This window comes from Scyliorhinus canicula, chromosome 2 (genome assembly GCF_902713615.1).
Source record: "Scyliorhinus canicula chromosome 2, sScyCan1.1, whole genome shotgun sequence".
In the NCBI taxonomy this organism is placed as follows: domain Eukaryota; kingdom Metazoa; phylum Chordata; class Chondrichthyes; order Carcharhiniformes; family Scyliorhinidae; genus Scyliorhinus; species Scyliorhinus canicula.
In genome coordinates, this window is record NC_052147.1 from 197,270,805 (window position 1) to 197,297,749 (window position 26,945).

Genomic DNA, 26,945 nt, shown 5'->3' on the forward strand with positions numbered 1-26,945 from the left:
AACACTGTGTGGGGTAGACACTGGGCGGGACGGGATGAACGCTGTGTGGGGTAGACACTGTGCGGGACTGTGCGGGACGGGATGCACACTGTGTGGGGTAGACACTGGGCGGGACGGGATGAACGCTGTGTGGGGTAGACACTGTGCGGGACTGTGCGGGACGGGATGAACACTGTGTGGGGTAGACACTGGGCGGGACGGGATGAACGCTGTGTGGGGTAGACACTGTGCGGGACTGTGCGGGACGGGATGCACACTGTGTGGGGTAGACACTGGGCGGGACGGGATGAACACTGTGTGGGGTAGACACTGTGCGGGACTGTGCGGGACGGGATGCACACTGTGTGGGGTAGACACTGGGCGGGATGGGATGAACGCTGTGTGGGTAGACACTGTGCGGGACTGTGCGGGACGGGATGAACTTACCTATGGGGGTTAGACACCTGGGCGGGATGGGATGAACACTGTGTGGGGTAGACACTGTGCGGGACTGTGCGGGACGGGATGAACACTGTGCGGGGTAGACACTGGGCGGGACGGGATGAACGCTGTGTGGGGTAGACACTGGGCGGGACGGGATGAACGCTGTGTGGGGTAGACACTGTGCGGGACTGTGCGGGACGGGATGAACACTGTGCGGGGTAGACACTGGGCGGGACGGGATGAACGCTGTGTGGGGTAGACACTGTGCGGGACGGGATGAACACTGTGCGGGACTGTGCGGGACTGTGTGGGACTGTGTGGGACGGGATGAACACTGTGCGGGACTGTGCGGGACAGGATGAACACTGTGCGGGACTGTGTGGGACTGTGTGGGACGGGATGAACACTGTGCGGGACTGTGCGGGATCTGGGCGGGACGGGATGAACACTGTGCGGGACTGTGTGGGACTGTGTGGGACGGGATGAACACTGTGCGGGACTGTGTGGGACTGTGTGGGACTGTGTGGGACGGGATGAACACTGTGCGGGACTGTGCGGGACTGGGCGGGACTGTGTGGGACTGTGTGGGACGGGATGAACACTGTGCGGGACTGGGCGGGACGGGATGAACACTGTGCGGGACTGTGTGGGACTGTGTGGGACGGGATGAACACTGTGCGGGACTGTGCGGGACTGGGCGGGACTGTGTGGGACTGTGTGGGACGGGATGAACACTGTGCGGGACTGTGTGGGACTGTGTGGGACGGGATGAACACTGTGCGGGACTGTGCGGGACTGGGCGGGACGGGATGAACACTGTGCGGGGACTGTGTGGGACTGTGTGGGACGGGATGAACACTGTGCGGGACTGTGCGGGACTGGGCGGGACGGGATGAACACTGTGTGGGGTAGACACTGTGTGGGACTGTGTGGGACGGGATGAACACTGTGTGGGGTAGACACTGGGCGGGACGGGATGAACACTGTGCGGGACTGTGCGGGACGGGATGAACACTGTGCGGGACTGTGCGGGACGGGATGAACACTGTGCGGGACTGTGTGGGACTGTGTGGGACGGGATGAACACTGTGCGGGACTGTGCGGGACTGTGCGGGACGGGATGAACACTGTGCGGGACTGTGTGGGACTGTGTGGGACGGGATGAACACTGTGCGGGACTGTGCGGGACGGGATGAACACTGTGCGGGACTGTGCGGGACTGTGCGGGACTGTGCGGGACGGGATGAACACTGTGTGGGGTAGACACTGTGCGGGACTGGGCGGGACGGGATGAACACTGTGTGGGGTAGACACTGTGCGGGACTGGGCGGGACGGGATGAACACTGTGCGGGACTGTGCGGGACTGGGCGGGACGGGATGAACACTGTGCGGGACTGTGCGGGACTGGGCGGGACGGGATGAACACTGTGTGGGGTAGACACTGTGCGGGACTGTGCGGGACGGGATGAACACTGTGTGGGGTAGACACTGTGCGGGACTGGGCGGGACGGGATGAACACTGTGTGGGGTAGACACTGTGCGGGACTGTGCGGGATGTGATGAACTGTGCAGGACTGTGCGGGGTACCCACTATGCGGGACGGGATGAACTCTGTGCGGGACTGTGCGGGATGGGATGAACACTGCTGGACTGTGCGGGATGGGGTAAACTCTGTGCGGGACTGTGCGGGATGGGATGAACACTGTGCTGGACTGTGCTGGATGGGATGAACACTGTGCGGGACTGTGCAGGATGGGATGAACACTGTGCTGGACTGTGCTGGATGGGATGAACACTGTGCTGGACTGTGCTGGATGGGATGAACTCTGTGCGGGACTGTGCTGGATGGGATGAACTCTGTGCGGGACTGTGCAGGATGGGATGAACACTGTGCTGGACTGTGCGGGATGGGATGAACACTGTGCTGGACTGTGCTGGATGGGATGAACTCTGTGCGGGACTGTGCTGGATGGGATGAACACTGTGCTGGACTGTGCGGGATGGGATGAACACTGTGCTGGACTGTGCTGGATGGGATGAACTCTGTGCGGGACTGTGCCGGATGGGATGAACTCTGTGCGGGACTGTGCTGGATGGGATGAACTCTGTGCGGGACTGTGCAGGATGGGATGAACAGTGCAGGACTGTGCGGGGTACCCAATATGCGTGACGGGATGAACTCTGTGCGGGGCTATGCGGGACGGGATGAACTCTGTGCGGTACTGTGCGGGATGGGATGAACTCTGTGCGGTACTGTGCGGGATGGGATGAACTCTGTGCGGGACTGTGCAGGATGGGATGACTGTCCAATCCTGTATTTGGACCTCATGGATTAGTATTTGTATAAATTGTCTGGGAGGGGGAGGGGGAATGCCACCCAGCCAATGGGAAGGAAGTGTGCGCGCATGCGTTTGGCTGAACAAGTCAGCCAGTTTTCATCATCAATGTGAACGTCTTTCAGAAAAACTCAAGGCCATGAATTAAAACGGAGCCTGCAGCCGGGGCAGCTGACAGGCATTCGGCTGCTTTGAAACTGGGTTACAGCACAAGGGCTGTGCTCTTTCCTTCCAGGCTATCAGACACTTGCCAACAAATAACACTTCCATCAACCCACATTAAAGAGCATCCAGACCACTCATTCCACCTTTGTGAGAATCAAGTGTTTTTTTAAAGCCTGCTCGTGTTGCTGCCGTGTGTTCTTTTTTCGTGTGAAAATAATCCCCCAGCCCAGCCCAGTGGGCGCCGTGCCTAGAAATGAATTGTAGAAACAACCCTGGCTCTTGTGCTGGATCTTTTCCTGACACCACGGGAGGGAGGAGCTTTCAGCGGGGAAGAGGTCCTACGACACAGGATATGGACCAACCCTTTGGTTGTCGAGACATTCGGGGGCGGTGGCCAGAAATCCCAGGCGTTTTGAGTGAATTGCATTGAGCATTTCTCCTCACTGAAGTCGCTGCTTGTTCGAGCCAATTAGAATCCATTCATTTCAGGACGCGGGATTGGGCTGGGAATTGCGCCTCGCGTCCTCCATCTGCTTAACTCTGGCTATTCATTCAATAGTATATTGATTAGTTGGGCAGAACAATAAAATGAACATTGTGCTAGTTGCTGGAAATAATAAAAATCATTGTTTTAATCAGCAATACACGCTTCACATATTATGGTCCCAATATCCCAACGTTATTTTAAAGGATCGGTTGTTAATAATCTCTTATTCACAAGTCTCTGGTATTCTGACAATAGAGATATCATTTTATACATCGGGAAACCTATGCAGAGTTTCTCAATGAGCACCAGTTTGTTATTCTGATTTCCCAAGAAGGTTTAGAAGAAATTGTACAGATTCCCTCTCCTGGCAAGGACAGCAGATAATAACACCTCAATGTTACTGCATCAGTGAGGCGATTCTTTTTATTTGATCAGAGTAGACTTCGCCAGCAAACAGTAACCGCCTACGTCAGTGGATCAGGAGGATCCACGCTTTATCTGTCACTACTGGCCGTGCCTCCTTACGCAGATTCAGCACTCCCAACATGGGAAGATAAGAGAGCGGAATGGGCTCTCATCTGCTTCTCAGGACACCAGAAGGCACCAAACAGCAGCCTGCTCCCATCAATCGCCAGTGAAAGATCATTTCACCCACACTTAGTGCGGTTGTATCCACCTTTCAGGCATTGCAGTTTGGCGCTCAAAGGGATTATTCGCTTTAAACATGCGTGAATTTTAACCTGTAGACTTACGACTGGACGCAAACAGGTTAAACACCGGGCCATGCTGCTGCTGCGCGACATAATTCGTTACATTGGCTAACACTTCCCCAGTCGCAACTATGTCGAGTTCAACAAAGCTAGACTTCTCCGAAGTGGAAACTTTTCTGGATGACCATCCGGATCTTTTCGAAGAATACCTGCTGAGGAAAGGCAAATCCAGCACAGTGGAGAAATGGCTCAAACAGAACCATCTCAGCAAAACCCCATCGATTGCCACCTCAGAAGAGAAGAGCCTGCCTGTTAAGGAGTGCTGGGCTAACAAAGGGGACGGGCTGCAGAGGAGACCCTCGCAGAGAGAGCTCAGGAAGCACTTTGCCAGATCCAAGGCGATGACGGTCAACAGGACTTATGACGAGCATGTCAACTCCAGGGACAAGGAGCCACTCTGCAGCATGAGGAGGCGAGCCCTCCTGCGGAAAGCCAGCTCGCTGCCCCCCACCACAGCTCACATCTTGAGCGCCTTACTGGAATCTCGGGTCAACATCCCCCAATACGCGCCGACGGCCATCGACTATAAATACGAACTGAGGGACATAAATGAGAGAGAATTCTTCCTGGAACTCGTCAAAGACATTTCCAATGACTTGGACCTGACCAGTCTGAGCTACAAGATCCTCATTTTTGTCTGCATCCTGGTCGATGCTGACCGTTGCTCGCTGTTCCTGGTGGAGGGAACTTCCAACAAAAAGACTCTAGTCTCCAAATTCTTTGATGTGCACGCAGGGACCACGGTGCTGCCTTCGAGCAGTACGGAAAACTCCAGCGAGGTGCAGGTTCCTTGGGGGAAAGGAATCATTGGTTACGTGGCTGAACACGGGCAGACGGTCAATATCCCTGACGCCTATCAGGTAAGATCACCTTGCACAAAATAAGGTTGCATTAGTTTCAGTTTGTAATTCGAAGATACTTATCACGAAGAATGCACAGAATTATGCCATAAAATTACCAAAGAAAAATGAAAGGAAACTTTCTCCTGTCCCTCGCCCCAGAGTAAATTAAGGACCTGCTTATAGTCAGTGTAAGAAAACAACATATATTTAATTTAAACGCTGCAACTGAAATAAAGGTTTTTTTTCACAGTTTGTGCAAGGAAAATATTTTAATCGCGTACATTTTATATTTAATTCACCATTCATAAGTAAATTGGTGAATCAGTGAAACTACACCAGCGGAAACATCAATATTGGCACCACTTTCACCTTATTTGATTATCTGGGCAAACCCGATGTATTGATACACATGTCTGGACTTTAACAAATCGATCTCTTTCTCACCAATATGCAGTGCACATATGGAATTCTACTTTCAGTTGTGTCCGTGCTGAATGAGACACTATATCAAAACATTCCCTCGGTCATTTTAAATTAAGAAGTGCAACGCAAGGTCTGAGTTGATCCTGTGCATGGTAATCTGATTGATATTGTTCCTAGAAAGTGCTTATCAGAAGGGGACTAGGAATAGGTCCAACAATGATTGGTTTAGACATTTGCCCGCTAGTCTGTGTACAGCAATGCTAGCCGGAATAAATGCTGTCGTTTAAAATAAAGGGAGCAGTAGCCACTTATTTGAGAATTAACAAAGGTGAAGAAAGGAGAGGGGGGCTCTGCCGGAAATGTTATCAGCAGGTCCAACTGGAGAACAGAGGCAGAATTTTCCCTTGCTTCAAATATTTTGGAAGAAAAGTAAAATAAAAATATAAATAGTTGGCATAACACACAACAACGCCGTGAACACGGTTTAAACACGCTTGAGCGAAATAGTATGACATGCTTTGTTTGGCACAACAAATATTTGTTGTGATGTTGGACATGGTTTTCTATTCCTGACCAAGATTGTAATCCTGGAGCAGCAAAATAGTCAGAACCTTTGCACACACGTGATCCAGAAAATCCGGCATCGCTGGCTGCTTCCTCGCCATCATCATGACTGGAGTCAAATCCCCACAACACCTTTGCTTGACCAGTGTCTGTAAATCGTAACATGCATCCCAGTCGTGCGGTTCAGTATGAAAAATACGATATAAGGCAAATGTAATGAGTTCTTTGTCGAGCTCTTAAAGACTAGAACAATACACAGAAATATAATGTAGGCCAATCTTGGACAGTGTCCAATCGTGCTGAACAATGCAGAACATTGCTGCCTCTTGCTCGGAATATTTCGACAACTCTTGTTGCGGGCTTTGGTTAGTTACTAAGGGATCGATTCCCATCACTATCGAGAAACACAATGGAACATGTAATCCAGTGTCCTAATACCGATAGAAAACAATTACGCGGGATGAAGCCATAGGGCTCGCTTGGAGTTTGTATATTGGAGAAAATTGCAGAAGCCACTGACCCAGTGGCAACAGAGGACCCTGACGATGCCTTTCAATCAAATGCGTCGTTTGGAAATAATTCCCTCGAACACAACACCGAGATTGTGATGGAGAAATTGTTTATTGCAAGTGAAGTGTATGGTGCCAAAGTGCTGAACTCTGCCGTTTAGCTCGATGATGCAAGGTCCGGGGCAGTAGGCGGCGCTCCAAAGTTACGTCTTTCACGTTGCATCAACATCAGTTTCACTGCAGAGAAAAGTAAATATTTTGAACAGAGCTTGTGTGAGTGTTTGTGTCTGTCAGTGCTGCACATGTTCGCGTTCCACTCATGCTGCCGTGACTTGTCCCTTTGGGCAAAGCGTGAGAAAATGCTTTTCAACCACAATTTTCACCTCTCAACATGGGTAAAAACGTATTTCCATTCTGCTCATAAATTCGAGATTGGGAAGCGTCCCACAAATAGTTTCACGTTGTTTCTCTTTCAATTCGGCGTGGCGATTAACGTGCCACTTCACACTTCAATTATGGAGCCCAATGAACCACTAAAATTGTTCTGACAGTTTAAAATATTTTGGAAACGTTTTGTCTTCAAGAGACGAATGCGATCTTTAGATAAGCTGTCACTCACAGACCTGAAGTGAACGGCTAATGATTTTTTGAGGAATATTCTTATTCTATTTCTTCACTCTTCCCATCACCCAGTTTCTTATAGACTGCTGCGTCTCGCTATTCATTCATTCAACAGAAAATAGTATTGACCTTTCCAGAGCAAATGTGACAAATAGCTTCAAGAAACAATTTACTACATTTTTGACTCTGTTCATGAAATGCTGCATGTTTAGATTTATTGTCACGTGTACCAAGGTACAGTGAAAAATATTGTTCTACGTATGGATCGCTCCATACATGAAAACAGAACATGCGATAAATACACAATGTACATGATGTAAATGCATAAACTTAGACATCGGGTGCAGCATATGGAATATACTGGAGTATAGTGCTACAACTGGAGAGAAGATGCGTAGAGAGATCAGTTCAATCCATAACAGGGCCATTCAGGAATCTGGTAACAGAGGGAAGAAGCTGTTTTCGAGTCTATGCGTGCTTATTCTCAAACTTTTCTCCCACAGTGCTGTTGGTGTGGTTCTTTTCTGGACAAATTTATTTCCTGCTCTCTGAACAATGCAGCTGAAAATAAGGGTCCAAAGGACTGAAATTTGAACTTGGTTCATTTACTCAAGTCTAAACTGCAGCTACTGGACTGCCAACATTCACAACTTTCCTTGCTGTCACATCAAACGAGGAACCTGCTGTCCACTGTGACTAATTTACTTGGTTTTGAGGCCAAGGTAAAATTTCCTCCATAAACCCATGCCCATAAGAATAAGGGCAGCACGGCAGCATTGTGGATAGCACAATGGCTTCACAGCTCCAGGGTCCCAGGTTCGATTCTGGCTTGGGTCACTGTCTGTGCGGAGTCTGCACATCCTCCCCGTGTGTGCGTGGGTTTCCTCCGGGTGCTCCTGTTTCCCCCCACAGTCCAAAGGTGTGCAGGTTAGGTGGATTGGCCATGATAAATAGCCCTTAGTGTCCGAAATTGCCCTTAGTGTTGGGTGGGGTTACTGGGTTATTGGGATAGGGTGGAGGTGTTGAACTTGGGTTTCAGCTTTCCAAGAGCTGGTGCAGACTCGATGGGCTGAATGGCCTCCTTCTGCACTGTAAAAAATTCTATAAACAGTTCACCAGTGTACTCCAGAATCATGGTCACTTCATTCATTTCAGTAGGACCAGCATGGTTATTTCAGTCAGTCTGAAAGGGCTGAGTGGAACTCAGGGGGCACTGAGAGAAAGAAATGACTCACCCTCTTGCTGTCAGATCTGAGTTGATGTATGTAAGCATTATCATGTGCACCAAATTAATTTAGGACAGTAATCAAATTTATCATACTTTCCCAGCTGAAGGTATTAAAACGGCTGTTTGGTCCTTCATGTCCACTGCCATATATACAATTATTTGTGTAGGATGGCCAATGGGTTTGTGCTATTGTAATCCTGGGATGCAGCAGCTTCATCCATATTAATTCCAGCCATATCACTATTACTGGAAATTGATTCACCTACTGATAAGTGTGAGTTCAATGAAGCTTTGGTGGCATAGTGGTTAGCACTATTGCAGGGCAGCACGGTGGCCTAGTGGTTAGCACAACCGCCTCACGGCACTGAGGTCCCAGGTTCGATCCCGGCTTTGGATCACTGTCCGTGTGGAGTTTGCACGTTCTCCCCGTGTCTGCGTGGGTTTTGCCCCCACAACCCAAAAATGTGCAGAGTAGGTGGATTGGCCACGCTAAATTGCCCCTTAATTGGAAAAAATAATTGGCTAATCTAAATTTATAAAAAAAAAAGCACTGTTGCATCACAACACCAGGGATCCGTGTCCATTCCCAGCTTGGGTGACGGTCTGTGTGGAGTCTGCACGTTCTCCCTGTGTCTGCGTGGGTTTCCTCCGGGTGCTCCGGTTTCCTCCCACAAGTCCTGAAAGACGTGCTTGTTAGGTGAATTGGACATCCTGAACTGCCCTCAATATACCCGAACAGGCACCAGAGTGTGGCGACTAGGGGATTTTCACAGTAACTTCATTGCAATGTTAATGGAAGCCTACTTGTGACAATCATAAAGATGATTACTATTCTCTCAATGTAATCAAGGATATGGAAAGCAGAAGCCAGAGTTTGGTCCAGGCTAAAGAACTGGCCTATAAGGCAGCAGTCTGCTCATCAATAAGAGATTACAACTGAAATTCTGGCGTCTGCCCTTGCATCCCTGCTGCTTGTGTCTATGGAACTGCCTCCTGGTAGCAGGCAGTTCTACAAATCCATTCATTCACACTTTTCAGATGCAGTCAGTGAATAAGACAATTGCCATCTGGCCTTTGCAGCAAGTTGAGTAGTAATATGTCCCTTGATTATAATTCAGTGTTTTTCTTTCCAAAGTCAGTCCATTCAGGATGTACATTGTCTGGTCTGTACATTGACAGGAGATTCTACTGTTTCACTGCTACTGCCATGTGTTCCTTGTTTCTGCTGAGTTGTGTCCTGTGCAGTTCATGATCTGAATCTGCTAGCATGGATATGCCTTTGCTGGTGTTTGTAATGATATGAAAGAGTGGCACTGGGTGCTTTGAGGTCCTGGACACGTATGGATTACTCGTCACAGCTTCCTCGAGAACACCTTCAGAGGTAGAGAAATGGAAAGTAGATTACAATGCTGCTATTGCAACACTCCTTGAAATATAATTGACTGTGCTTTGACGCTAGTTAAAGTAAATAGGATGAGAGGATTTATTGAATCGTGGTGATCAGTCTGACCAGCAGGATGCTAGCATCTCATTGTGGTCCATTGTATATCGTAGGATCCAGATTTACGTGAATTCCCAAGGCTCTCACCTGACTTAGTCAAGCACTTTTAATACCTAGAGTAAGACATGGGATAAGCAATGGCAGAGTAGCAATAGGCCATTAACAGTTTGTTACTACTGAAAAAGATGAAACATTCCTGCTTGGAGAATCAACGATGGCAAACCTCTCAGTATCACAAAACAACCTTCTAAAAACAAAGTGATAAAATGAGTGAATCTGAGAGAGACCCACAGTTAAAAGTAGCAGCGGAGTTAGCAGAAGTCAGAGCAAACCGCAAAGACCATTGCTTCCAAGACAGTGTATCACCAATCTTTCTTCGCAAGGAAAATCCCACATTATAACAAGCTGCCAAAGGAAATAATCACAGCCCCATCATTTGAAATCGTCAAGACCTAACTTTAGATTATTTCCATTTATTTAAAGTTTTCATTATTAGGTCTACCATCTCAGCAGTCCGTGCCTTGTTCAGCTAGTATTACCCATATGAATGCTGGCAGAATATAGATATTAGTCTCTAATTCTGACACAACTAAAGCAGAAGCAGCAGAAGAAGAAGAGCGAGCCTGAGAGAGAACACTGTTGGAGACCCACTAGGAAGGAGACATTACTGATGATGGATAAAGAGATGGGCCAAGTGGACCAAATGTCTGTGGGGGAATACTTGGATACGAGCTATCATCGTAACATAAGGTTTAGATTTGCAGTGGAGAAAAGCAAGGAACAATCTATTAACTGCAATTGGAGAAGGGATCTTGCCAGAATAAAATTGAACCAAATATAGGGCAGCACGGTGGCACAGTGGTTAGTACTGCTGCCTCACAGCGCCAAAGTCCCAGGTTCGATCCCAGCTCTGAGTCACTGTCTGTGTGGAGTTTGCACATTCTCCCCGTGTTTGTGTGGGTTTCACCCCCACAACCCAAAGATGCGCAGGTTAGGTGATTTGGCCACGTTATATTGCCCCTTAATTGGAAAAAATGAATTGGGTACTCTAAATTTATATTTTAAAAAATTGAACCAAATATTGTTGGAAAAACTGTAGTGGAAAAATGGATGATCTTTAAAGATGTGATGATTCAGTTTCAGACTAAGTACGTTTCAACAAGGGTGAAAGATAGGTGAACCAAATCCGAGGCTTCTTGGATGAATAGGGAATGTGATTAAACCAATGATGCATGTCAGGTGAATTCTTCAAGAGAGAACCAAGCCAAATACAATAAGTTTGGAGGAGAAGTGAAGGGGAAAGTATGACTTGAAAAGAAAGGATTTGAGAATACAATTTGAGGCAACATAAAATAGAACTCTAAAATTTTCTACCAGCATGTAAAGAGTAAGTGGGTAGCCAGAGGTAGGGTGGAGCTTATCAGGGATAAAGAAGGTGATAAGTGCTTGGAGGTGCAGGGCATAACTAGAATACCTAATAAGTACTTTGTATCTGAGTTCACTAATGAAGAGGATGCTGACAAAATGTCAATAGAAGCAGAGATGGTTGAAGCAATGGATAGGGTGAAAGTCAATAGTAAAGACGTACGCGAAAGGATTTCTGTGCTTAGAATGGATAGATCACCATTATTTTGCCTCCCAGGTTGCTAAAGGAACTGGGGGTGGAGCTGATGGAAGGGCTTGCCATAATCTTTCAATTTTCCCTAGATGTGGGGAGGTGCCAGCGGATAGGAGAGTGGCAGAAAGTGAAGTCCTTATTATGGAACACATGTGACGGGATTCATAGTAACCATAGACCAGTCAGTTTAACATCAGTGATGTGTAAGATTTTAGAAATAAGAATCAGGGAAAAAGCAACAGGTATTTGGAAAGGTTTGAGTAATTTAAGGAGACCCAGCATGGATTTGCAAAAGACAGAATACGCTCAACTAATCTAATTGAATTTTTTGATTTAATAGCAAGAAAGGTGATGAAGGAAAAGAATGAATGATGTGCATATGCTTTTAAGAAATCCTTTGACAAAGTACCACATTTAGATAGTTAACACAATAGGAAGGTCAGTGTGAGCTTGAATAAAAAAATGATTTAAGGACTGAAAACAGTCATGATATGGTTGCTTTTCAGACTGGGGATGGTTGACAGTGGTGTTCCCCAACGATCAGTACTAAAACCATTGCTTTTTAGATGTACATTTAAATGGCTTAGAAATTAGAAAACAAAGTGTTATGGCCTGGCAAGTGGTAAGTACTGTGCAAACTAAACCCTGAAGGGAAACTTGGCAAGCTATCACAACCTTTTTATTTTTGTAATTTACCCTGAGAAAAATATGTTTATTGAAGGCAGGAGCCACAAATTCCAGTGGATTTTGAGATTTTAAATATTAAATTAGAATGTTTATTAACCAAATGAAAAGAAAACTTAAATGCACAAGATCACATCTACACTATTGAAATTAGTCTTCCCCAAAAGATTACTATCTGGAATAACAAACAAATACTGCTTTAGACAACAATCCCTTACAGATATGTAATCAATAAAATCTGGTAACAATATCCCCAAGGCAAAATTAATATCAGTTTAACGAGGTAACAAGGTTTAACAAATATACACACAATATCAGAAGAACAACACATCAACCCAACAAATAACCACACCCTCCAACTCCCCTGACACCAATACCCCACCATGTCCCACCTTCCCCATTTTGTCCCCCTTCCCACTTGCTGACCTATGAATTCTCCCTGAAGAAATCGATGAACGGTTTCCACCTGCGGGTGAATTCCTCTACCGAACCCCCGCAGAGCAAACTTGATCATTTCCAAACTCAGGAATTCTGCCAGGTCACTCATCTACACCTTTGCTTTCTGCGGCTCTAGGTCCCGCCAACACAACAAAATCTGCCTCCGGGCTATCAGGGAGGCAAAGACCAATACATCGGCCTCTCTCCTCCTGGGCTCCCGGGTCTTCCGACAAACCAAATATCACCACTTCTCAAGTTTGAGAACCACTTCAGTTTTTTAGATTCCCAGAACACGTGGGCATGAATTGCGGGCCACGCCACATACCACCTACACCTTTCCTCCACCCCCACAAAGAACCTGCTCATCCTTACCACCGTCATGTGGGCCCTATGCACCACTTTAAACTGGATGAGGCGTAAACTTGCAGACAATGAGGACACATTCACTATCCGCAAGGCCTGCGTCCATGACCAGGTCGGCACCTCCCCTCCCGGATCCTCCTCCCACTTGTGCTTAATATCCTCCAATGGAGCGCCCTCCCTCTCCATCAATTCCTTATAAATATCCAACACCTTCCCCACCCCTATTTCGTTCTCCAATAACAGCTTGTCTTGCAACACTGAAGGCTGCAGTCCTGGGAAGGACAGCACCTCTCTCCTCACGAAACCCTTCACCAGCAGGTACCTAAAATAATAATCTTTATTGTGTCACAAGTAGGCTTACATTAAATCATAGAATCATAGAAATTTCAGTGCAGAAGGAGGCCATTCGGCCCATCGAGTCTGCACCGGCCCTTGAAAAGAGCCGAGCCCACACCTCCACCCTATCCCTGTATGTCAGTAACCCAGTAACCTCACCCAACCTAGCATTGCAATGAAGTTACTGTGAAAATCCCCTCGTTGCCACACTCCGGCACCTGTTCGGGTACATTGAGGGATAATTCAGAATGTCCAATTCACCTATTATGCATGTATTTTGGGACTTGTGGGAGGAAACCAGAGCATCCGGAGGAAACCCACGCAGGCACAGGGAGAACGTGCAGACTCCGCACAGTGACCCAAGCCAGGAATCGAACCTCGGTCCCTGGCACTGTGAAGCAACCGTGGTAACCACTGTGCTACCGTGCCACCCACGAAACCATTCCCCTTGGACAACTCATACAATTCCTCCAACTACTCCAGCCCCACAAATTTGCTCCCTGTATGTTTAGTCCCTGAAGTACACAATCTCCACCTGCCGCCACCCTTCAAAACTTCACTTCCAGCCGTTCTGGGACAAACCTATGGTTGTCGCAGCTCGGCGCCCACAACGACATACCCTCCAGCCCAAAATTATGCATACAGTGCCCCCACACCTTTAAAGCCAACACCACCACTGAGTACCTCGCTGGCGAGAATCGCAAAGGCGCCAACAACAAAGCCCTCAAACCTGTTCCCCTACATGATGTCCACAGGTCCCTCCACCTGCCCACAGACTGACCTCTCCACCACAGCCCACTTTCTCACCATTGCAATATTCGTCGCCCAATAATAATTTATCAAATTTGGCAATGCCAGCCCTTACCCACAGCCCCGTTCTAAAAAGGTCCACCACACCCGCAGGGCATAGACATAGACATGGAATTTACAGTGTAGAAGGAGGCCATTTGGCCCATCGAGTCTGCACCAGCCCTTGGACACAGCACACACCTCCACTCTATCCCAATAACCCCACCTAATCTTTTTTGGTCACTAAGGGCAATTTAGCATGCCCAATCAACCGAACCTGCACATCTTTGGACTGTGGGGAGAAACTGGAGCACCAGAAGGAAACCCATGTGGACACAGGGAGAACATGCAGACTCCACACAGACAGTGATCCAAACCGGGAATCGAACCTGGGACTCTGGATTTGCGAAGCAACTGTGCTAACCACTGTTCTACCTTTCCCACCTACACAAACCCTGAGATCAGCCCATTAATTTTCCTAAGAAAAGACTTAGGGACAAAGTTAGGAAGGTTCTGAAACACAAACAGAAACCTAGGCAGCACCGTCGTTTTCACTGTCTGTACTCGCCCAGCCAGCGACAGCGGCAATACATCCCACCTCTTAAAATCCACCTTCTTCCCCTCCACCAATCGGGCCCAGTTCAATTTGTGTAGTTGGGCCCAGCTCCATGCCACTTGAATACCTTATCTCGGTTCCTGAAGTTCATCCCCACCACTCCTAAACGGCAACCCTCCTAGTCTCCTTTCCTGCCTTCTGGCATTGATGGGGAACACCTCACTCTTTCCCATGTTCAATTTATATCCCGAAAACCGGACAAATTCCCCAGAGTTCTCCATAACCCCCCAATGCTGCCCATTGGGTGCGAAATATATAATAAGTTATCAGCATATAGCGAAACCCTATACTCGGCCCATTCCACCTGATCAAAATCCTTCTCCACATCGATCGCCACCATTATCTCTACCTTCTGCCCCTCCAAGGGAGATGGAAGCCTGCGACAATGTAGGGGGAGTACACCCCTGTCCCTCACCTCATTGTACGTCCTCAACAACAGTGGTCCCAGCTCAGCCCCAAACATTTTATAAATGTCAACTGGAAACCTGTCTGGCTCCAGGGCCTTCCCTGCTTGCATCGTACCCATGCCATCCAGCACCTCCCTCAATTCAATCAGGACCCCCAGGTCCTGAACCTGCACCTCCTTCACCTCCAACCACATCATCCCCTCAACACCAATCAGGGGCTCTGACTCACACAGCCGCCTAGAAAAGGCCTCAAATGCCCCATTCATGCTCTCTGGGTCCATCACCACCTTACCCCTCTTGCCCCTCACTCTACCAACGTCCCTCATCGCTGCTTACTTCCTCTACTGATGGGCCAGCATCCTACTCGCCTTTTCCCCATACTCATACACTGCCCCATTGGCTCTCCAGAACTGCCCCTCCCATAGACACTAACCCAAATTCCATCTGGAGCTTCTGCCTCTCCTTCAACAACCCCTCCTCCGGCCCCACGGAGTACCTCCTGTCCACCCTCAAATTTTCATCTACCAGCCTTGCCCTCTCATCCCTCTCCACCCCCTCCCTGTGCACCTGAATCTAACTACAGACTTGAGTGCCTCCCACAGCAAGGCAGCTGTGACCTTCCCCGTGTTCTTCAACTCCACATAGCCCCAAATGGCAGCTCACACCTCATAAAGTCCACGTCGTCCCAATTCGGGGCATAAATGTTTGCCAGGACTACCGGCATCCTCTCCAGCTTCCCACTAACCATCACTTACTCCCCCGGATTGGCCACAATGCTCCCCACCACAAACGCCACCTTCTTATAAACCAATATCGCCACCCTCCTCATCTTCATATCCATCCCCGATTGGAACACCTACCCCACCCATTCCTTCCTCAGCCTCGTCTGATCCCCAACATCAGGTGTGTCTCCTGTAAAAACACCACTTCTGACTTCAGATGCGCGTATACACACAACCGTTTAAAGGGCTCATTCAGTCCTCTCACGTTTTACGTGACCAGCTTCGTCAGGGGGCTCCCCGCCTCCCTCCATACCCCATTTTGAGCCATCCTCCGGCCTGTGTCAAGCACCCCTTCATGTCCGCCCTCGGATGTCTGCAGCCATCTCTCCCTTCTCAACCACGCTACACCAACCACACCCATTCAGCAACCCTCCCCCTCCCTGCCCCCACCCTCAAACAAAGAACCAACTCCGCCTCCACCCCCCCCCCCCACCCCCAACGCCTTCCTCCTTGCAACCCCCCACTTCACACCTGTTAACTTGCCTGCCCAGCGAGCCTTTGACTTCTCCTCATCCCTCCAGTCCGCCCCTCCCCCCTGAATCCTTCCAACCACCAACATACAAAGAGAACAAAAGGCATACTCACCCACAGTCTCTGGATTACTCGATCAGTGACATTACCACAAGGCCATCGCCTCCCCATGTGAGGTGATGCAGTTTGGCACAAGGAATAGGGAGAGGCAATATAGACTAAATGGCACAGTTCTAAAGACTGTACAGGGTAAGAAATACTTGGGAGTCCATTTGCCCAGATATTTGAAGTTCTTAAGACATATTAAGAGAGCAGTTAGAAAAGCATATAGGATCTTGGGCTTCACAAATACAGGTCTTGAGTACAAAAGCAGGGAAGTTACACTGAACCTTTATAAAGCTCTGGTGAGACCACAAGTAAAGTGTTGTGTCCAACTCTGGTCAGCACTCTTTAGGAAGGTTGTAAGATTCTTTGAGATTTACGAGAATGGTTTCAGGCTTAATTAATTTTAGCTGCAAGGTTGTGTTGGGGAAGGTGGTGATTGTTCTTCTAGGAGCAAAGGAGATTGCAAGGAGATTTGATAGAGGTGCACATGTTTATGACAGGTTTAGACGTAGAAAAGTTTTTTTCTGAATGTCTGATGATGTAAGGGCTAGGGGGCATAGATTTAAGCTTATGTTTATGGGCAAGAGGTGAGGGGGGATAGGAGGAAGAACTCTTAGGCAGAGAGCGGTAATGGATGAGAGCTCACTGCTCAAAGGGGTGGTGGAAGTGGAGGCGATGGATGATTTCAAAACAAAATTGAATGTGCACTTGAACTAAATAAATTTACTGGGCGACAGACATAGAACAGGGAGATGGGATTGATTGGATTGTTCTACAGAGAGCCAAGGACTCAATGAACTGAATGGTTTGTTTCTCTGCTTTAGTACCTTTGTGACTCTATGAAAAGGTACAGGCATAGTTTGTGAGATTATTTGTGCCCATTTCCCATTTAACATAGTTGTCCATTCACACTTATAAGTAATCATAAAACTTAAAACTAGGAAAGCAGTTGGACAGCTTGTTTTATCTTGTGGTATCTGTGTCTGGTTTTTGCTCATGAAATGGCAACGGCTGAATTCAATTTGCTTCAAAATATTTTGCATGGATTTTTAAAATGACATTTCCTATAAAGCAAATCAATTTTAAATTGAGCCATATAATAAGTAATATTTCACATTACAATTGTGCATTTTCACACTTTTACTTTGTTTTTTAGAACGCTTGTGATATTGGTTTGTTCTGTATTTTTGAGGTTATCCATGAAGGCCTCACCTTCTCAATCTTGCCCCTCGTCTGAGTGTGGTGACTCTCAGGTTAAATCACCATCAGTCAGCTCTCATAGGGGAGAGCAACCTATAGTCTTCGGGGACTTTGGCCACGTTTATTTATTTTTTTCGTTTTATGAGGGTGAGACCATTGTTACAGAAAAAGTTACCATGTAGAAAAGCAGTTGGACTTCCAGTGGTAGGGATGATGTGAGTGGTCACGTACAAGGCAGTTCCCATTTAGCAATGCACTTTTGGCTCTTGTCACCCGACTTACAGGTGTAACTTCAGGAAGAAAAAATAATTTTAACTTGCTCTCCTCCGGTGTGGGAAGCCTGCAGGGGATAAAACCAGACAGTAGACAAAGAACATTTCCACACCGGCAGATTCGGCAGTATCTCGTGGTGAGGAGAAAAAAACATGGCGGAGCCCTCCGGATTGTCGACGCCTTTCCTGGAACCAACGGAGAAACTGCTGGAATTCCTTGTGGGGCAGTTCCATAAACTGCCATAAAGGCAGTCGATGATCTTTCCAGGAAAATTGAGGAAGCGGTGTAACCACCTTCAGGTAATTTTGGAGATGGTAAGTAGTGGATGGAGGTACAAGGCGTGAAGTTCCATGAGGTGGAAGAGGCGGTCTTGGATTATAGTGACCGAATTGCTTCTTTGGAGGCTGAGGTTTTGTTAATGGCAGAGACCCAAAAGGTTTTGAGAACCAAAGTTGAAGACCGAGGGAACAGGTCCAGGTACCAAAATCTACGGATTGTCAGGCTACCGGAGGGCATCGAAGGCCCGAGTGCCACAGATTTTGTGGCAAAGGAACTCGGGATGTTGGTGGGGGAGAGGGTCTTTGCGAACCTGAGGTGGACCGGGCCCACCGGTTGCAATGATAGAAAACTACCCCATGTTCTTGATTAATAAGGGGATCAGGGGTTATGGGGAGAAGGCAGGAGAATGGGGATGAGAAAATATCAGCCATGATTTGAATGGTGGAGCAGACTCGATGGGCTGAGTGGCCTAATTCTGCTCATATGTCTTATGGTCGAAAACAAAATCCAGATATCCGCCGCAGGCGGTAATAGTCCACCTTCATAGGTTTCTCAATAAAGAGCGGATCTTAAATCTAGGTGGAACTGACAAAGCAAAAAGCTGGGTTCAACAAGGCCAAGGTGCTGCTTTGCAAAAGTATTTTGTTTGATATGGGTCATGTTTAAAAACAGGACCTCTACCTCAATACACCAGAGGAGGTGAGTTACTTTGTGAGGAGGAACAGGTTAGGAGCGATTTGATTGTGGTTACGAGATGTTTTGGGTTTTTTTTGGAATTTCACATGGTCAACTTAATAGTTCTTGCCACTTTATATGTTTTTGCTATTTGCAGTCTCATTTTCTTATTCTTCTCACATATGATAGTATGGGGTAGTTTAATTGATTGATGAGGGGTGTGGACTCTTTTGTTTCCTAATATGTATTTTTTGTTTTTTTTTGATGTGGTGATGCCGGTGTTGGTCTGGGGTAAGCACAGTAAGAAGTCTTACAACACCAGGTTAAAGTCCAACAGGTTTGTTTTGAATCACTAGCTTTCGGAGCACAGCTCCTTCCTCAGGTGAATGAGCTGTGCTCCGAAAGCTAGTGATTCGAAACTAGCTTTCGATTATTGTTTTTTTTTTGAATGAGGAACTGGGATAAGTGAGTGTCTGACTCTGTCTGGGAGGGTTTTCCTTTTTCATTCTTTGACTTGCTGGACAGGGGCTGCCTGGCTCACAGTTATGCTAGTTAACAGAAGCAAAGTGGGGCTGGGGGTTGCAGATTGATGCTTGGAGTGGGATTGGTTTCTGTTTTGTTTGTGCGGTAAGGCAATGAATGGCCTCAGGTTGGTTGGGTTTTCTGTGTTGGACGTGGGGGGGGGAGGGAGTGAGTGCCTATCTTGAGCTGGGAGGGGGGGTTTGTGCTTGTTTGGAAGGGGGTGGTTGTTGGTTAGATAACCAAGGGGGGAGTCGAGGGGTGGGTAGATAAAATGCTGGCAACGAAGGCCTCTTTACATATGAACCTGTGTGAGGTTGAGGCAGTGTCTATTTTGGGTGGGCCTGGATTCGTGGTAGGTTGGAGACCAGTTAGAGGTCCTCACATCGGGGATATGGCTGATTCTACTAGAGGGGGGGCCCAGAGCTCCCCCCTGCCCACTCCCATGAGGTTGGTTATGTGGAACGTTAAGGGACTAAATAGTCCTGTTAAAACGTCTTGGGTGTTGACTCATTTGAGGACTTTGAATGCAGAGGTAGTCTTCTTGTAGGAGACACATTTGCAGATTGGGGATCAGACAAGACTGAGGAAAAGGTGGTTGGGGTAGGTATTTCACTCAAGTTTTGATTCAAGGCTGAGAGGAGTGATGATCTTGATCAACAGGAGGAAGGCTTTTACGATGACTGGTATTTTGATCTTGGAGGCGTTCTGTTATGGTGAGTGGGGTGCTGGTGGGTGTGTCAGTGGCAATATCAGACATTAATGCATCAAATTGAGATGACACAGATTTTATCAAGGGTGTTGGCAGCCATACCTGATCTGGACTCGCACAGAATGATTATGGGGGCGACTTTCAATTGTGTATAGACCTGAGGATGGACAGGTCAAATTCCAGGTCTCTCGTTACTTCCGGGATGGCAAGGGAGTTGCCTGTATTCATGGAACAGAATTGGGGGGGGGGGGGGGGGGAGGTGGATCCATGGAGATTTAGTCACCCAAGGGCACGGGGTTTTCCATTTTTCTTCTTCTCTCCCATGCACTGGGTCTACTGCAGAATATATTTCTTTATAGTGGGGAAAGCATTACTCCCGGGTGGTGGTGGGAGCTGGGTGATTGGCCATTGTAATGTTGGACCATGCTCCATACTATGACAATGCGATTGGAGACAGGCCAGGCACAGTGTCACCGCACCCCCCCACCCCCGTCAGATGCGTCACCCTGGCGGACAAGGGGTTTTGTGAAAGGATGGCTTCGGCCATAGGGAACTACTTGGATTCCAAGCAGAGTGGGAGGTCTTGCCTTCCACGTTCTGGGAAGCGTTGAGGGCAGTGGTCAGAGGGGAAATAATATCATACACAGGAATAAGGTTGGCAGGGCTGAAAAACAGAGGTTGGTGGACTTAATCTTGGAGAGGGGTCGGCAGTATTCCAAGACCCCTACTTCAGAGTTGTTGGCAGAGAGAAAGGGGCTACAAATGGGCTGGTTTAGCACAGTGGGCTAAACAGCTGGCTTGTAATGCAGAACAAGGCAGCAGTGCAGGTTCAATACATGTACCCACCTCCCCGAACAGGCGCCGGAATGTGGCGACTAGGGGCTTTTCACAGTAACTTCATTTGAAGCCTACTTGTGACAATAAGCAATTATTATTATTATTACAAATATGTTTTTGCTTGAAAGGATGAGGAATGCGGTGAGCCAGCTTCACTGTTCGCGAGGGACATTTTGAGCACAGGGATAAAGCTAGTTGTTTATTGGCTCATCAATCGAGATGGCAGTCAGCCACCTGAGAAATAGCCCAGGTTAAAGATGATGGGGGGAGAACTGGTTACTGCTCCAGACAGGATTAATGGAGCCTTTGGGGTTTTTAATTGAGACTGTACAAGTCTGAATGACCAGAGGATAGCTCGGATCTGGAGCAATTCGACTTCCCGGTGGTGAAAAGGGTGGAGAGGGAGGGGCTAGAGGCCCTGTTAGGATTGGAGGAAGTTATGGACTATATTGGTTCCAGGCAATTGGGGAAAGCACCGGGGCTGGATGGTTTTCCGGCGGAATTTTACAAACAGTCCACAGCCTGTTGGCGCCGTGCTTACTGGGAATGTTCAATGGCTCTCTGCTAAGTGGGATACTGCTGGCCACGCTAACATAGGCCTCGATTTCTCTAATCTTGAAAAAGAACGAAGATTCCCTGGAGTATGGGTTATCGGCCTATTTGACAAAATGTTTGGAGGGGTGTTTACCAGATGTGATCACTGAGCACCAGACAGGGTTTGTCTGGGGCCGCCAGTTATCAGGCGACTTTTGAATGTGGTCAGTGGTAGCCCTCTGTGGAGCAGATGCTGCAGGTAATCATCTCCATCGATGCAGAGAAAGCTTTTGATAGAGTCAAGTGGTCTTCAAGGTTGTATTTTGTTTTGGTTCAACATTTATTTCCTGGGTAAAACTGCTGTATAATGCCCCCACGGCTGATGTCCAGACAAATGGGGTGAGCTCAGGATATTTTCGACTGCGCAGGGACACAAGGTAGTGATGCCTGCTCTCCCCACTATTGTTTGTACTAGTGATTAAACCATTGGTCATTACGCTTAAATCAGCAGGTATTGGGGGGGGGGGGGTGGAGTGAAGAACATAGGGGGCAGGATTATCCAATTATGGGGCTATGTCCCCATGCCCGTGAAGAAGCGCACGCAAATCACTCTGGACATACCTGGAGTAAGTCCAGGGTGATTCTCTGATCTGCAGGGAGCTAGCAGGGCCTCAGGGTAGTCCTTGCAGCTCCGGCTGCTGATACGAGGCCCTGCATTTCAGGTCGGGGGGTCCGCACATGCACACAGCGGCAGCACCGCGCGACATGGCTGACCCACACCGCGGACCGGCACCAAAAAGATAGGCCCCCCCAGATCGCGCGCGCCCACTGATCGTTGGCCCCCGATCAGTAGCCTGGCCTCCCTGGAGGTCCCCCTTGTGAATAACACCCCCCCCCCCTCCCCCCCTCCCCCCCACCAGGGCAGCTGCGGACTGAGTCTGCAGCCGTCACGTCGAGTTCCCGCCGGGTGGAACCATGAGAGAGCGACGCCATCGGGAACTCGGCCAGTTGGAGAATCGCCAATGGCCCCAGACCGGACCGCGTCGACTGCACACGCCCAATTGGTGGCGATTTTCTGGGAATCGGAGAATTACGGGAGCAGTATCGGACCCGATCTCGGGTTTGATGCCTAGTCCCCGCTACCCCACGCCGATCGCGATTTCGGCGCGGAGGCTCAGAGAATCCCGTCCAGGGTATTGGATGATTTGTTGTTGTGTCTCTGATCCTGTCACAGGTATGGGAGAAAACTTGTAAAAATCCAGATCCTTCTCAGTGTACAGATTAAATATGAGCAAGAGCAAAATAATCCCGGTGAATTCCCTGGGGAAGAGGACAGATTTGGTGAGGCTGTCTTTTAACCCGGCCAAGACAACGTTTAGGTTTTTAGGAATTCAGGTGATGCATGATTGGGCACTGTTACATAAACTGAACTTGGCCAGCCTGGTAGAGGAGGTGAAGGGGAAGCTGAAGAGGTACCCTCCCATTATCGTTGGCCGGTAGAATAAACACGGTCAAAATGAACATTTTGCCAAGGTTTCTATCTGTGTTCCAATCTCTTCCAATCTCCCTCCCTAAATCTTTTTTCGTCAGAGTTGATAGATTAATCTCTGCCTTTTTCTGGATGGGAAAACTCCCAGGATTAGAAGAGCCTTCCTCCAGAGAGGGTAGCAATTGGGCGGGTTGGCTCTGCCAAACCTTATGCTCTATTACTGGGTGCCCATCATTGGGAAAGTGTGAAGGTGGTTTGAGGAACCGGGCCGGGGTGGGGTCGAATGGAGAAGGAGTCATGTGTGTGGTCATGATTAAAGGATTTGGTTACAGCCCCTCTTCCATTCTCCCCAGCCAGGCTCTGGATGTGCCCGGTGGTAGGGCTATTTTTTAAGAATTTGGAACCAATTTAGGCAACATTTTGGACTGGAGGATATGTCATTACTGTTGCCACTTTGTAATAATCATAGGTTTGCTCTGTTGGGAATGGACTCACTGCACAAAATCTGGATTAGAAAAAGCGTTGTAAGGTTCAGGGATTTATTTGTGGAAGGTAGGTTTGCGGGTCGAGAGGCGACGGAGGAGAAATTTCAACTCCTGAGGGTGAGTGCATTTAGGTATTTGCAGGTGAAGAACTTTATTTGTAAAGAGTTGTCTTTTTTCCCCCAGTTGCTGACACCCTCATTGACAGATAGCATGCTATCATGGGATGAGATGGCGCAAGGGAAGACCTCCGATATATATGTGTTTGCTGGAAACGGGGAAACCGTGTCGAGAAGAGGGGAAGGGGAAGTGGGAAGAAGAGCTGGGCCTAGGGCTGGAGAGAGGGGTGTGGAGTGAGATCATAGGTGAACTTTACTTCCTCCTGCGCTATGCTGAGCCTGATACAGTTTAAAATCAGTGGCGGACTGGGTCTAAAAATATTGGTTGCCAGGAGACAATGGGGGCCCATCCACAACTACAATGCTATCATTTAATTTTCATAACGAATAAATAAAATTTTCAAAAAATACATATGGAAAAAAGGGTACAATTAAAAAAAATTTTTTTAATAAACAATTTTATTGAGGTAGTTTTTGGCTTTATAAACAGTTACAGACATCATCAGAAAGAAAGCAAAAAAGGCAAAAGTGTGCAAACATCCACGTACTTTCAATACTTCCATCGTAACATATTGCACAAGCCCGCTCCCCTCCCACCGGTACTACCCGCCATATTTTCCCTCCTACTCTACTCTACCCCCCCCCTCCCCCCACCCCCCTGCTGACGCTCACTCTCCCGCAAAGAAGTCAATAAATGGTTGCCACCTCCGGGTGAACCCCTGCACAGATCCCCTCAAGGCGAACTTAATTTTTTCCATCCCCAGGAAACTCGACATGTCCGCAAGCCACCACTCAGTCTTCGGGGGCTTTGAGTCCCTCCACGCCAATAATATTCGTCGCCGGGCTATCAGGGAAGCAAAGACCAACACATCGGCCTCTTTCTCCCCCTGGACGCCCGGGTCTTCCGAAACCCCAAAAATTGCCACCCCTGGACTCATCACCACCCTTGTTTTTAGCACCTGGGACATGACCCCCGCAAATCCCTCCCAGTACCCCCTCAGCTTGGGGCATGCCCAAAACATGTGAACATGGTTCGCTGGTCCTCCTGCGCACCTAGCGCATTTTTCCTCTATCCCGAAAAATTTGCTCATCCGAGCCACCGTCATATGGGCCCGGTGAACGACCTTAAATTGGATCAGCCCGAGCCTAGCACATGTCGCGGTCGAATTTACCCTACTCAGGGCCTCTGCCCACAGCCCATCCTCCATTTCCCCGCCTAGCTCCTCCTCCCATTTAAGTTTCAGTTCCTCTGTCTGGGACCCTTCCTCCCTCATGAGCACCTTATATATATCCGAGACTCTGCCCTCCCCTTCTTCCCTCCTAGAGACTATTCTGTCGAGGATCCCCATTGGCGGGAGGCGCGGGAAAGATGGGACCTGTCTACGAACAAAGTCCCGCAACTGTAGGTATCTAAAATCATTTCCCCTTACCAACCCAAATTTCTCCTCCAAGCTCCTCAAACTCACGAAGCTCCCTTCCAGGAACATATCACCCACCCTTCCCGCCCCTGATCGCCGCCATACTCGGAACCCCCCATCCATACTGCCGGGGGCAAACCGATGGTTGTCGCAGATTGACGCCCAGACAGACGCCCCCATCTCCCCCACATGCCTCCTCCACCGGTCCCATATCCGCAGGGTCGCCACCACTACCGGGCTGGTGGTGTACTTGGCCGGCGGCAGCGGTAGAGGAGCCGTGACCAGGGCTTCCAAGCTGGAGCCCCTGCACGAAGCCGCCTCCACCCGCTCCCAAATAGACCCCGTACCCACCATCCACTTCCTTATCATAGCGATGTTGGCCGCCCAGTAATAATTAATCAGACTCGGCAAAGCCAGTCCTCCCTCGCTGCGGTTCCTCTCCAGCATCGCCTTCTTCACCCGCGGGGATTTTCCCGCCCAGACAAAGCTCATGATCAGCCCGTTAACTCTTTTGAAGAAGGACTGTGGGATAAAGATCGGGAGGCACTGAAAAATAAACAAAAATCGAGAGAGGATTGTCACCTTACAGTCTGCACCCTCCCTGACAGCGGGAGTGCATCCCATCTCCGAAACTCTCCCTTCATTTGCTCCACCACCCTGGCCAAATTTAACTTATGCAGCCTGCCCCAGTCTCGTGCCACCTGGATTCCCAAATACCGGAAATTTTCCTCAACCAGCCTAAACGGTAGCCCTCTCAATCTGTTCTCCTGGCCCCTTGCCTGGACCACAAACATTTCACTCTTGACCATATTTAATTTGTATCCTGAGAACTGGCCGAACTTCCTCAGCATTCCCAGTATAGTTCCCATCCCAGCCACTGGGTCCGACACGTCCAGGAGCAGGCCGTCTTCATAAAGAGAAACCCTGTGTTCAACCCCGCCCCTCACCATCCCCTTCCAACCCTCTGCGGCTCTCAACGCAATCACCAGCGGCTCTATGGCCAGCGCAAACAGCAGCGGGGAGAGCGGGCAGCCCTGTCTGGTCCCTCGGTACAGCCTAAAGTACTCCGACACTTCTCTGTTGGTCCTGACGCTGGCCCTCGGGGCCTGATATAATAATTTGATCCAATCCACCAATCCCTCCCCGAACCCAAACCGTCCGAGCACCTCCCATAGATAGTCCCACTCCACCCGGTCAAAGGCCTTCTCGGCGTCCATTGCCACCACTACCTCCACCTCTCTACCCGCCGGGGGCATCATTATCACATTGAGCAATCTCCTCAGATTGGTCGCCAGCTGCCTACCTTTCACGAACCCCGTTTGATCCTCCCCAATCACCTCCGGTACACAGTCCTCCATTCTACCCGCCAGTACCTTTGCCAGGAGCTTGGCGTCTACATTAATCAGGGAGATTGGCCTGTAGGACCCGCACGCCTCCGGGTCTTTACCCCGCTTCAATATCAGAGATATGGTGGCTTGTGACATTGTCGGCGGCAGGGTCCCTCTGTCCCTTGCCTCATTGAAAACCCTCGCCAAGACCGGGCCCACCAGCTCAGAGAACTTCCTATAAAACTCTACTGGGTATCCATCCGGCCCCGGGGCTTTCCCCGACTGCATGGCCTTTAGGCCCCCCAATACCTCCTCTACTCTAATCGGGGCCCCCAGCTCTTCCACTCGCCCCCCACCAACTGTTGGGAATGTTAACCCATCCAGAAACCTTTTCATCCCCTCCGGTTCTTCTGGCGGCTCCAAAGTATACAGCTTACGATAGAAGTCCCGGAATATCCTATTCAATTCTGCCGGGTCCTCCACTTTGCGCCCCCCCTCGTCCCTCACTCTACCTATTTCCCTGGCCGCCTCCCTCCTCCTGAGTTGCTGCGCTAACAGTCTGCTAGCCTTTTCCCCATGCTCGTACACCACGCCCCTCGCC

The 26,945-nt window shown here is 48.8% G+C and overlaps 1 protein-coding gene across 2 annotated transcripts in view; it reads left to right on the plus strand.

The window, feature by feature from the left end:
- The first annotated feature begins 3,952 nt into the window (after positions 1 to 3,952).
- The window catches only part of LOC119961865 (dual 3',5'-cyclic-AMP and -GMP phosphodiesterase 11A-like), a 536,876-nt gene continuing 513,883 nt past the window's right edge, over positions 3,953 to 26,945 (plus strand). For both annotated transcript variants that reach the window (XM_038789314.1, XM_038789315.1), the window contains exon 1: positions 3,953 to 5,042. In XM_038789314.1, coding sequence (XP_038645242.1) covers positions 4,254 to 5,042 — 789 coding nt within the window. In that variant the 5' untranslated portion in view covers positions 3,953 to 4,253. The remainder of the gene's footprint in view (positions 5,043 to 26,945) is intronic.